Below are 11,460 nucleotides of genomic sequence, written 5' to 3' on the forward strand. Positions count from 1 at the left end.
TGTGAGTTCAAGTCCCATGTTGGGTGTAGTGATAACTTAAAATCTTAAAAAAAAAAAAAAGTTGAACAAAACAAGGATAAATTAGAAACAAATGAAACCAATGACCTATATGGGTTAAGGTGAAACAGGAGGGCGGGGAATGGCATCTAGCTCTAAGAGTACCTTTTGGTTTTTACTTTTGGAACTGTGTTTACGTATTTAAAAAAAAATAGTGATTTTTCCAGGCCCCCGGCTTGGGGCGCCTCCGTTCCCCATGGCGGGACACCTGGCTTCCGACTTGGCCTTCTCGCCCCCGCCGGGCGGTGGAGGCGATGGGCCGGGAGGGCCAGAGCCCGGCTGGGTTGACCCTCGGACCTGGCTGAGCTTCCCAGGCCCTCCCGGCGGGTCGGGAATCGGACCGGGGGTTGGGCCGGGCGCCGAGGTGTGGGGGATTCCCCCGTGCCCCCCGCCGTATGAGTTCTGCGGAGGGATGGCGTACTGTGCACCTCAGGTTGGAGTGGGGCTGGTGCCCCAAGGCGGCCTGGAGACCTCTCAGCCGGAGGGCGAGCGGGGAGCCGGGGTGGAGAGCAACTCCGAGGGGGCCTCCCCCGAGCCCTGCGCTGCCCCACCTGGGGCTGTGAAGCCGGACAAGGAGAAGCTGGAGCAAAACCCCGAGGAGTCCCAAGACATCAAAGCTCTGCAGAAAGACCTGGAACAATTTGCCAGGCTCCTGAAGCAGAAGAGGATCGCCCTGGGATACAGATACACTCAGGCCGATGTGGGGCTCACCCTGGGGGTTCTCTCTGGGAAGGTGTTCAGCCAAACGACCATCTGCCGTTTTGAGGCTCTGCAGCTCAGTTTCACGAACATGTGTAAGCTGCGGCCCCTGCTGCAGAAGTGGGTGGAGGAAGCGGACAACAACGAAAATCTGCAGGAGATAAGCAAAGCAGAGACCCTCGTGCAGGCCCAAAAGAGAAAGCGAACGAGTATCGAGAACCGAGCGAGAGGCAACCTGGAAAGCATGTTCCTCCAGTGCCCGAAGCCCACCCTGCAGCAGATCAGCCACATTGCCCAGCAGCAGGGCCTTGAGAAGGACGTGGTCCGAGTGTGGTTCTGCAATCGTCGGCAGAAGGGCAAACGATCAAGCAGTGACTATTCGCAACGAGAGGATTTTGAGGCTGCTGGGTCCCCTTTCTCAGGGGCACCAGTATCCTTTCCTCTGGCACCAGGGCCCCATTTTGGTACCCCAGGCTACGGGGGCCCTCACTTCACTACGCTGTATTTCTCAGTCCCTTTCCCTGAGGGTGAAGGGTTTCCCTCTGTGCCTGTCACCACTCTGGGCTCTCCCATGCATTCAAACTGAGGTGCTGGCCCTTCCCAGGGAGGGGGCCAGAGGAAAGAGGAGAGCAAGGGAAAGAGAACCTGGGCTTTGTACCAGGGCTTTGGGATTAAGTTCTTCATTCACTAGGAAAGGATTTGGGAACACAAAGGGTGTGGGGGCAGGGAGTTTGGGGGGACTTGGAGGGAAGGTCAAGTTCAAGGATGCTCTTTTTTTTTTTTTAAAGATTTTATTTATTTATTTACTTGACAGAGATAGAGACAGCCAGCGAGAGAGGGAACACAAGCAGGGGGAGTGGGATAGGAAGAAGCAGGCTCATAGCAGAGGAGCCTGATGTGGGGCTCGATCCCAGAACGCCGGGATCACGCCCTGAGCCGAAGGCAGACGCCCAACCGCTGTGCCACCCAGGCGCCCCAAGGATGCTCTTGTTTTTAATCCCCACATCACTTTCTTAAATAAAGAAGCCTGGGACACACACAAAAAAAGTGAAAACCTTGCTAATGTTTTTGGTTTAAATTCAATTTAACTATATGCTAAATGGATAAGTAACCATACAAGAAAAAAAACCTCATTAAGGAGCTTTTGAAGATTACTATGTAATTTGTATATATACTATCACTGGAAAGAACTTGGAAAAAATCTTGTAGTCAGGTTCATATCCCAAGTAATCAAAGTTAACCTCACCATGATAGCCTGTATACCTATCACTCATGGAACATTCCTGCCCAAAGTGTTTCCCTCTAGATTTGCTTGAGGTTATGCAATCTGTCAAACCCAAACGGGACATTTTTAAAGAGTGGTTTGTACTATTATAATTGCCAACTGCACAGACATAAGTTAAAGTGTTCAGGGGTGCCTGGGTCATGCAGTCCGTTAAGCGTCTGACTCTTGGTTTCAGCTCAGGTCATGATCTCAGGGTCACGGGCCTGAGCCCCACTTCCAGCTCCGTGCTCAACACGGAGTCAGCTTGAAACTCTCTCTCTCCGTCTGCCCCTCTCTCACTAAAATACATAAATCTTTTTTTTTTTTTTAAGTGTTCAGAACTGGGGGGAAATGATAGGAAGGACGGTGGAGCAATCTGGAAAAAACTGAGTTCTGTACATCAGTAACTGTAAAGTATCAATGTTAAGTTTCTTGAATTTATGCAAAGAACATCCTTTCCCTGGGAGATTCTTGGTGTGCTCATGGGTGTGGGAGGAGAAAAAGAAAACAAGGCAAAGTAAGAGTGAATCTAGGTGAAAGACTACAGTTCACTATACTGAACTCTCTTGAACGCATTTCAGTGAAATGCTTCAGAATAAGGGTTTTTTTTTTCTTGTAAGATTTTATTTATTTACGTGACACAGAGTGTGTGTGCATGCACAAGCAGGGGGAGCGGCAGGCAGAGGGACAAGCAGATTCCCCGCTGAGCAGGGAGCCCAATGCAGGGCTCATCCCAGGACCCTGGGATCATGACCTGAGGCGAAGACAGATGCTTCACCGACTGAGCCACCCAGGCATCTGAAGAATAAGTTTTAAAAGAAAAAACAGTAGTTCGTAGTTTTATCATACAAACTTAGTATATTTTCGTGTAAAAATAAAATAATAATAACCTAAATGCTTGATCCTTGAATATACAGCTTAAGTATTACCTTCAAAGTACCTAAGTAGCAAATATTTGGCGACTTAATGAAAAGGCACAGAAGCTTATAACCACATTTATTACAAAAATATGACCAGCTGGAAGTTCCTTTCTTTGAATGCCGAGAATGTGCTCAATGGCGCCGTTCCTTCTGTTTGCGTCAAAGTCCGTTCGACATGGCAGGAATCCCAGCTCTCTGGATGCTCACAGGCCAAGGGATGGCCCCGTTCCACCACGAACCCCACCCGACCCATCCCCGGGAGTCAGGAAGCAGCACTGCGTCAGCCAGGCCTACTGTTCCCACCCACATGGTTCTAGAGCCTGACAGCTGGGGCAGTGAGGCACCCGAGTGCCTCAGCAGCTGCAGTGGCGATCCTGTTTGCCCATGGAGCTTGCACTTCACCTCTTCTTCACAAACTTCTTTCTGGAAGCATTGGGATTTAACCGCCTCCTCCCCGCTCCCAAGGTGTTGTCTCGGATCTGCAGGGTAGCGGACCGGCTGGAGATGTCATTCTCTGCAAAGGGAGATACCCCCGCTACGTAGTCAGGGGCAAACACGTCCGTTTTCTGCCTGGCCTTTCGGGAGAGTCTCAGCTGAGGGAAGCGCTGGTCCTCGGTCAGATGGGGGTTGATGGCATATTTGCCCCCTTGGGGAGTGGGAAGTGAATACTGTGAACGAGATGAGGAAAGGCCATTAGGACAGGACACCCTATTCAAACATGTCCGATTGTGTTCATGTCAAGCTCTGGACGCAGACAGATGCCATCAGTGGAGTGTATCACTCACTGCTGCTACTGCTGTGACCACACACCCACAGCCAGCAATGCCGTCACCTCCCAACGCAGAGCTCGACTAAGCAGGTACCATTTTCACTGGTGTGGGTTAGTAATTCTAAAACTAGTATCCTAGAACTGAGCAAATAATTATGGAAAATGGTGTCAAGATATGAGGGAGGGTGAGAATGAACTCTGCTGGGTTGAAATGGAACGTATAAACTCATTTTAAAATACAGATACGTTATAGAAAATACTCCCGTGTGTATTTATACACACATGCATTGGCTTACAATCTCTGTCCACCATGGGCTAAGACATCTCCGACCCCTGAGGGCAATAAGCCCACCCTGTGCTCAGCTCTTTGCTTCAAAACCCCATTCTCCATAAGGAATCCGAGCGCCATAGAGAAATGGCTGATTCCAGGGCAGGGACAGAATTAGATGAGCGCCAGACCATCTTGGGCCAGGTTCAAGGAATTAGCGGGACAGTTAAATGCCAAGCCTTTCTTGGTCCTCTCTATGGATTTTGATTCTGGTGCTAAGAGGCCCGGCTGCGAGGGGAGTGGGAGAGCTGCCACTCACCCGGAGGCCCCGAGGATTCAGCACCTTCGGGTTGCGGGAGAAGTGCATGTGCAGGCTTCCATCGTCGCTGATGGTCACGGACACTTTCTTTAGGGTCTTGTTTCCACAATGCGAACAGAACACTCGGCTCATGTCAGATGTGGTCCTGGAAACAGAAAAGGAAGGGCTCTGCACGGAAGCCATGGAAGGCAAACCCCGTTGCCGAGCACAGGGTGAGTTGTGGGTGTCAGAGGAGAAGGATGTGACTAGGAAGGGGGGAAGGCTGAATGGCCCCCGATGCATCACAGACTATGGCTGCCTGACCTCCTGCCACTGATACAAGCAAGCCATCACCGTGCTGCGCCGAGGGCAAGGGTGAATTAAGGGAGAAAGGCAGCAAGTCCGTAAACATGGAGGTCGAGCCGAGCGTTGTTACGCTAGTAATGAAGTCTTACTGAACTGTTAGGTAGGCATTACTCCACAAGTTTAACGTCAAAACAGTCCTATGGAGTTGGCATTATGTCCATCTTATAGATGGGGAAACTGGGGCAGGATAAGGTACCCTGCTCAAGGTCAGAGCTAGTAAGTGGCAAATACAAGCCCAGGGAACCTCGCCGCACAATCACTCTCTTCACATCATGGTACTTAGTCAAGGGGCGTATTACTGCGGCTCTCCACTCCCTGCCCTGAGACGGCAGCCAGGAGGTGGCGCCAGAGGTGCCAAGAATGTACTGATGAATGACACTGGCAACACTGGAAAGCTGCTATAGTTGTGCAAGTGTGGGTGTCGGGGGCAGGTCCTGAGGCCTTGCCTCGCCCCTACACATATAAGCCCCAAAAGGGGACCTTGGACAAGAAAGTTGCTGCCATCAAGGACCAAATGGCAGTGTTTATACATGTCCTTGAGGAACTGCCCCTCCATTCCCAGTGGTCAGGAGATGAGTCAGGTGAATCTCCTGAGGAGCCGAATCCTTGACCTGCAAGTCTCTGAGAGTAAACCAAGTGCCTCTCGACGGATGCTAGGAACTGATTATCCTGTGTAAGAAACCGTCCAGTCACTGGGCTACTTTCACAAGAATGGAGAACGTTTTTAAGAGCTGCTAAGAATGGGTGTTGACTTGGGGAACTTGGGGGTTTTGTAACAAAGGGCAATGGGGGAAATGCGATTTCATGAAGCAAGGAGCTTTACTGTCTTAAGCGCGGTACATTTACAGACTGAAGATTCAGAGGAACGCAGAGGCTGGTGGTAGGGCGGGGCCCCCGGGGCCACGAGTGACTGGTTGTCTCGAAGCCAGCAGAGGGGCAGTGGTCCACCTAGGCAACTTGACCCTCAGTGGAACAGCACCAGGGACCCAAGGAGACACCTTGCTGCTCCACGAGACGACCTACAGGATCACCACCAAATCATAAGGTGCCAGGGTCACGCTTCACCGGCAAGGCTGAAGTACAGTCTCGTCCGTTCCCAGGTCTCTGGGACCCCGGGGCCTGCCCATAGAACACCAGCCCCACCACAAGGACCACTTCAAGAACCAGAAGAGAAATGGAAGAGAAAGGCATGGTCTAAGAACTAACAGTTCACCTGAGTGGACTGTGTCCTGTGTTCCATATACCACACTCTCCTCTAGGACAATTAGTTTTGATTTTATGCAGGAAAAATCTGAAGCACCGAGAAGTTCACCAACTTTTGTAATGCTACGTGAAACAGAATCTGCATCTGAACCTGTGTAATCCGAATCCATTCCACCTTTTTTTTTTTTTTTAAATAGAAAATCTACACATAAAGTAGACCAAAGAGCACAATGAACCCCCATGGGCCCCTCACCCAGTTTCAATAACTAGCAATTGATGGCCATCCTGTTCCATCTCTACCCCCACCCACTCTTCCCACGTGTGTATTACTGCAAAGCAAGTCCCAGGCATCATTTCATCCATAAATGTTTCACACGTATGGTTACATGATGAGGGCTCTGGGCTCCACAATCCACGCCTTTAATCCTATGACTAAGATAAGACAGGAGGTCACTGGCGACCTCTGTCCCAGAGGTTTCAGTGCTCTGGTGAGGACAGAACCCAGCCGCATATGAAGGACAAGGTGGAGGAAAAACCCTGTCCACAAGGCAGTCCTTCCGCAAATTGGCAGAAAGGACAGAAGAGAACAGAGTCCTGAGCGAGGCCGTGGGTCCAGACCATCAGCCGCGTACCTGAAACAGCCGTGGCAGCGCAGGATGTAGCTCCGGGCCTCGCGGATCAGCATGCCGTTCAGCGCCAGCACGTGCAGCCCCATCTGAAGCAGGACGTTCTGCAACCACCAAGCGAAAGCACAATCCAAGTCAGCAAGATCAGAGTTCCTTTCAACATCTGTACAATCACAGCTAAAGGACTTCAGAGCCTGGTCTGGTTCATAAGGGGCTTTTATTAAGGGGAAGTAAGCTTAGGATGCCTTTCAACACACGTAAACTAGGACAAAGACCTAGATTTCTCTTGTATTTCAAGGGCCCAGGTCCCCTCACTGGCCATCTCTCTTTTAACAAAAAAATTTTTCTTGTCAAAGGCAAATACACTCTTTTGGAAGCTGGAAACCTGTACTTCTTCCAAGAACCTAACTGAGAACAGAATGTGAAACGTACTAAAAGAGACCCATCAACAGACCATGCACAGTAAACAATAAAAACTTAATGCAAGACATATACTTTGTCACTATACTGATTTTCTAGTTTCCAACCAAAACTATAATCAAAGATCACAGGTGAAATTTCAAGAACCTGGAAAAGAAGCCTCACAAAGAAGAGCTGTACATACTCCCAAACCTCAGAGCAACCCCTGACCGTGACAGGTTATGAACTAAGCCTAGGTCTGGCCGATGCCCATCCACCCACCTGCATGGCAAAGTCTGTAGTCACACAGCCAACCCGCACGTCCTTCGGGACAGCGCACTGCTCCGACTCCCGCTGGATCTGCTTGATGTTGCTGGGAGTTATCCAGCCACCCCCGTCACTGTCGCTATCCTCGTCTTTCCTTTCTTCAAATCCATTCTGTTCTTCATCCTCCCCACTTGGGACATCATCACTTTTGTCAATCTGAAACAACGGAATTCACAAAGTCCCAGCCCATAGGAACAGCAGGAAGAAGCTGGCATGCTGTCATCAGGGGATCATACGGCAGGGCCTTACCAGCAGCTCCTGCAGTTCACGATCAATATTAGGCAAAGGGTTTCTCCAGAACATGAAGGAACTGAATTCTAGGCTCTCGGGCTCACCAGCTGGGTGTCCATGTTGTACTGTTTCTCGTGGATGTTTAGGCTGAAGTTAAAAGAATAATAATTTTAAAACCTGAAAACTGAGAGGATTATAGACGGATGATAGATGACACAAGTCAGACAGGGCTGGACAAATTAGGATATTAGTCTAGATAAATGTGGCTCAGCGTACACAGTTTGTGGAGACATGCAGCAGAAGAGCTCAGGAGAGCATGGCTTGTCTACACAATTACCTTTGAGGGCAGATGGAAACCAGAAATGTGTAGAGGAGTTTCTGGGTGCTGACTTGATAAGCTCACTTTAACCTTTAAAAAGAAAAGAAAGAAGTGAGAGCTCTAGGAGACAAATACAGTTTGAAAATTCAGCATGGAAGAGTAAATAAAATGAACTAGAAAACAAACTATTTCTCCCACAGTTATTGAATATTGGGAAACATAAAAATAATTTTTCAGTGATCCCACTGCTACCAAATAACCACTTTAGAACATCTCTTTTTGTCCTCATAAATAATGCTGTAATGAACAGCACTGGTCATAAAACTTGCATGTATCTTTAGTTATATACTTAGAATATATACCTAAGAGTGGACTTGCTGGGTCAAAAGATACTGTATTATTTTTTTTAAAGATATACTGTTTTATTATTTATTTATTTATTAAAAAGATTTTGTTTATTTATTTGACAGAGAGAGAGACACCCAGCGAGAGAGGGAACACAAGCAGGGGGAGTGGGAGAGGAAGAAGCAGGCTTCCAGCGGAGGAGCCTGATGTGGGGCTCGATCCCAGAACGCCGGGATCACGCCCTGAGCCGAAGGCAGACGGTTAAAGACTGAGCCACCCAGGCGCCCGAGATATACTGTTTTAAAACTTCTGATACAAAATATCTAACTCCTGGGGCGCCTGACTGGCTCAGTGGGTAGAGCAGGAGACTCTTGATCTCAGGGTCATGAGTTCAAGCCTTACTTAGTTTAAAAAAAAAAAGAAAAAGAAAAAGATATCTAAATTCTGCCCAAAGTCTGCAGGAAAAGGGTAATTTTTAGGTATCATGAAATGATGGATGCCAAATGGAAACTCAGCTACTAGTCGCACTGCTCAGTCAGAGTCAGGCTTTATGCTTCCCTTCATCCATCTCCCCAAAACATTCTGGTGACACACACAAATCTGTGTTTTACACATCAGTTTTAGACTCTTTGGATTGGAGGACTCTAAACCTGGTTGAAAACAAGTGACAGCTGTTCTAATTAGTACACAAATGTGAGTTCAAAATAGCTTTCTTGACTTTAGGCAGAGAATATTAAGCAATTCTTAATTAACACTATTTGAAATTAATTATTACATGATTACTTGGCTTCTAAGATCTTTTGGCCTGGAAACAGCCAAAAGGACCCAGCTACAAATCAATTAGTCTCTTCAACCTAGCCAATGTGGGGAAGTCCGTAAAAGCACAACAGGAACCTAGAATTTTGAAGGTGGAAAGAGTTTAAAACAAACAAAACACAGGCAAGCACATAGTGTTCTTTCTTGCTTTTGGAAAGAAATCTATTTTTAAAAATAGCAAGAACATAGTTGATTTTTACTCTATTTCTACATTTTCCAAATTTAACCAACCCTTCCTAAAAAATTACAGATCAAAAGAGAGTGAGATGCATTTGCTAACTGAAACATAAGAACCTTATTTGGATTGTGATCCAAACAAATGTTTAAAAAAAATTGTAAAATAATTGGGAAATGTGAACAATAGGTAGACATTTGACAATATTAGGGAATTACTATTAATTTTGTGTAATGATTTCATGGTTTTATTGCTTTTAAAGAGACACACCAAGAAATATCAATGAGATACAATGTCTGAGTTCAAAATTCTAAGGGCTTGGGGTCAGTAGAAAGGAAACCTGATAGATCATGGCTTGATAAGTGTGGAGGCAGAATAATGGGGACACTGGGTCCATCATACTATTCTCTACATTTGATAGTTCCCAGAATAAAAATCTTAAAAGGAAAAAAACCAATAATCCTCCTGATTTACCTTTTCTGGTTCTTGTTTTAGGTGAGACACCCCAACAAACTCTGCTTCTAACTGATAGGTGAGTGCCAGCACTTGGATATCTGTTGCAGAGAGGCTGGGATAGTCTCCAGTTTTCTTTGAAAACTCAGTCACTGTAAAAAGAGTCCCAACTCACATTAGAAACAAAAAGCCATATGACCTTGGATAACTATAGTGAAAGTATGAAAAGAACTCAGAATCAATATCCCAAGAAAACCCTCTTAATACTTTCATCCATTTCCTTTTTCTACTCACTGTGGAGACATTTGTATTCTCTATCATTAAAATTTATGCCAGTTAGATGTACTGTGACATCCTTATCTAGTGCAGACGAAGTAACAGGAGAACAAAGTTAATAGAAAGTCACTGAAAGCATAATGTCTGCAAATGATGAGAGTTCCTCATTAAACTTTGGTATTATGTTGGAATAGAAGGTCTCTTTGGTCTAAAATTCTTTGATTTTGAGTATAACAGTCCAGATTAATAGAATATTCAGATTCCAAAATGGGATTAAAAGTTAATTCACTTAATAACTGTCGTAGTTTATGATGAACCAAAATTATCGGACTGCTCTGTGACAGCTCTGCTTTATAACAATGCCACTCACATTTCCTACAAAGCAGATATTAGCAGCTAAAATTTATCGGGCACTTACTATGTACCAAGCACCGTACTAAAAGCTTTCGCTTTGATCCTTCAACCAAATCCTACTAATTACTACTAGTACTTCCTCAGAAAGATTAAGTAACTTATATATAGCTAGTAACTAGCAAGGCCTGGCTAACTCCTGACCCAGGGAGCCTCTCTGCCACCATGATCTCCTAGAACGTGCAGTTTCTGAATCAAATGCTGATAAAATAGCCAAGACCTCAACTCGCATCCGAGTCGGTCCCGAGCGGGTAGCCTGGGGCCCAGCTTCCCATCAACACCGGGGCAGAGGCACTCACCCAGCCGCACGTATTCCGGGAAGGGCTCCTTGAAACGCAGCTCGTAAGGCAGGACGGCGAGCCGCCTGCGCGTGGCCTTGTCCCGAATCTCGTTCACCACATCCCGGATAGTGTAGATGTTCTTTCCAATGTCCTGCGGAGAGACCCGCCCAGTTCACACCCGTCCACATCACGCAAAGCGCCGCCCGACTTCCCGCACTACTTCAGGGGTCGGCAGCCCAGACCCTGCTCCTCTTGGCGGTGGCTCTCCATACCTGCAGAGCCGCGTCTCGCAGGAAAGCCCCGGCATCCGCCACAACGTGCTCCACGGCCGCCATCTTGACCGAACGCGCCCACAGCGCGCTTGCGCACGGAGCTGGCTCCACCCCTACGTCCCAATCAGGGCCTCTGGGAGCCGAGAGGTACAGTTGTGACTTAGCGGCGCCTTCTGGCGGCCGCATGGGCATTTCCCGGCTTAGGGCTACCCGCGCGCATGCGCGACCTCGCCGGCAGCCTCGCCAGGTGTGGGTAGGGTTAAATTTTGGGATATACCTTTGGAGACAGCCTTCTGCGTCCACCCCTTAGCGCCTTCTTTACTTTTAAGATAAAACCTGTATATAGTCTTACTGTTACGAGTCAGTCAATGCAGAAAAACTACAGATCATTTAAAGATCACAGGTCTGTGAGATATGTACTGTTTTACAGGTAAGGGATAGCTACTCAAGAGAGCAAGGCTCAGCTAACATGTCTAGTATTTTGTTGTCAGAAGAGTAACACCCGGGGACGACACTTGATCTCACGTTCTTGGGCAAGGAGCGCGCGCGCACACACACACACGCACACACTGACCCTTGAGCCACTTTCTTATCCATTATGCTCAATTGACCGCTGCTTACGTAACCCCACTTCATTCTGAGGGTCTTTGACGTCCTCGCCCTCTACTCTAAGCAAGGCACGTAA

General features: G+C 47.5%; 2 protein-coding genes across 2 annotated transcripts; one reads left to right on the forward strand and one right to left on the reverse strand.

Moving 5' to 3' along the window:
- The first annotated feature begins 253 nt into the window (after window positions 1–253).
- Window positions 254–1,342, forward strand: LOC100475658 (POU domain, class 5, transcription factor 1-like). The gene has a single exon (XM_034638571.1). It carries the CDS (start codon window positions 254–256, stop codon window positions 1,340–1,342), a length of 1,089 nt encoding a protein of 362 aa, XP_034494462.1.
- A 1,657-nt stretch (window positions 1,343–2,999) lies between these two features.
- Window positions 3,000–10,908, reverse strand: NOB1 (NIN1 (RPN12) binding protein 1 homolog). Its single transcript, XM_002923651.4, has 9 exons — window positions 10,776–10,908; window positions 10,522–10,654; window positions 9,557–9,687; window positions 7,765–7,836; window positions 7,446–7,574; window positions 7,152–7,352; window positions 6,477–6,574; window positions 4,297–4,441; window positions 3,000–3,608 (listed from the first exon to the last, which is right to left on the reverse strand). The coding sequence occupies exons 1-9, from the start codon at window positions 10,836–10,838 to the stop codon at window positions 3,339–3,341; spliced, it is 1,242 nt and encodes a 413-aa protein (XP_002923697.1). The 5' UTR covers window positions 10,839–10,908; the 3' UTR covers window positions 3,000–3,338.
- Window positions 10,909–11,460: the final 552 nt, after the last annotated feature.

This window comes from Ailuropoda melanoleuca, chromosome 12 (genome assembly GCF_002007445.2).
Source record: "Ailuropoda melanoleuca isolate Jingjing chromosome 12, ASM200744v2, whole genome shotgun sequence".
Taxonomy (NCBI): Eukaryota; Metazoa; Chordata; class Mammalia; order Carnivora; family Ursidae; genus Ailuropoda; species Ailuropoda melanoleuca.

Coding starts and splice junctions, on each gene's coding strand:
- LOC100475658 (XM_034638571.1), top strand. CDS start 254: ATGGCGGGACACCTGGCTTCCGACTTGGCCTTCTCGCCCCCGCCGGGC.
- NOB1 (XM_002923651.4), bottom strand. CDS start 10,838: ATGGCGGCCGTGGAGCACGTTGTGGCGGATGCCGGGGCTTTCCTGCGA. Junction 7,575..7,764: donor GTTTCCATCTGCCCTCAAAG/GTAATTGTGTAG, acceptor TTTTAACTTCAG/CCTAAACATCCACGAGAAAC. Junction 3,609..4,296: donor TGAATCCTCGGGGCCTCCGG/GTGAGTGGCAGC, acceptor TCTCGTTCACAG/TATTCACTTCCCACTCCCCA.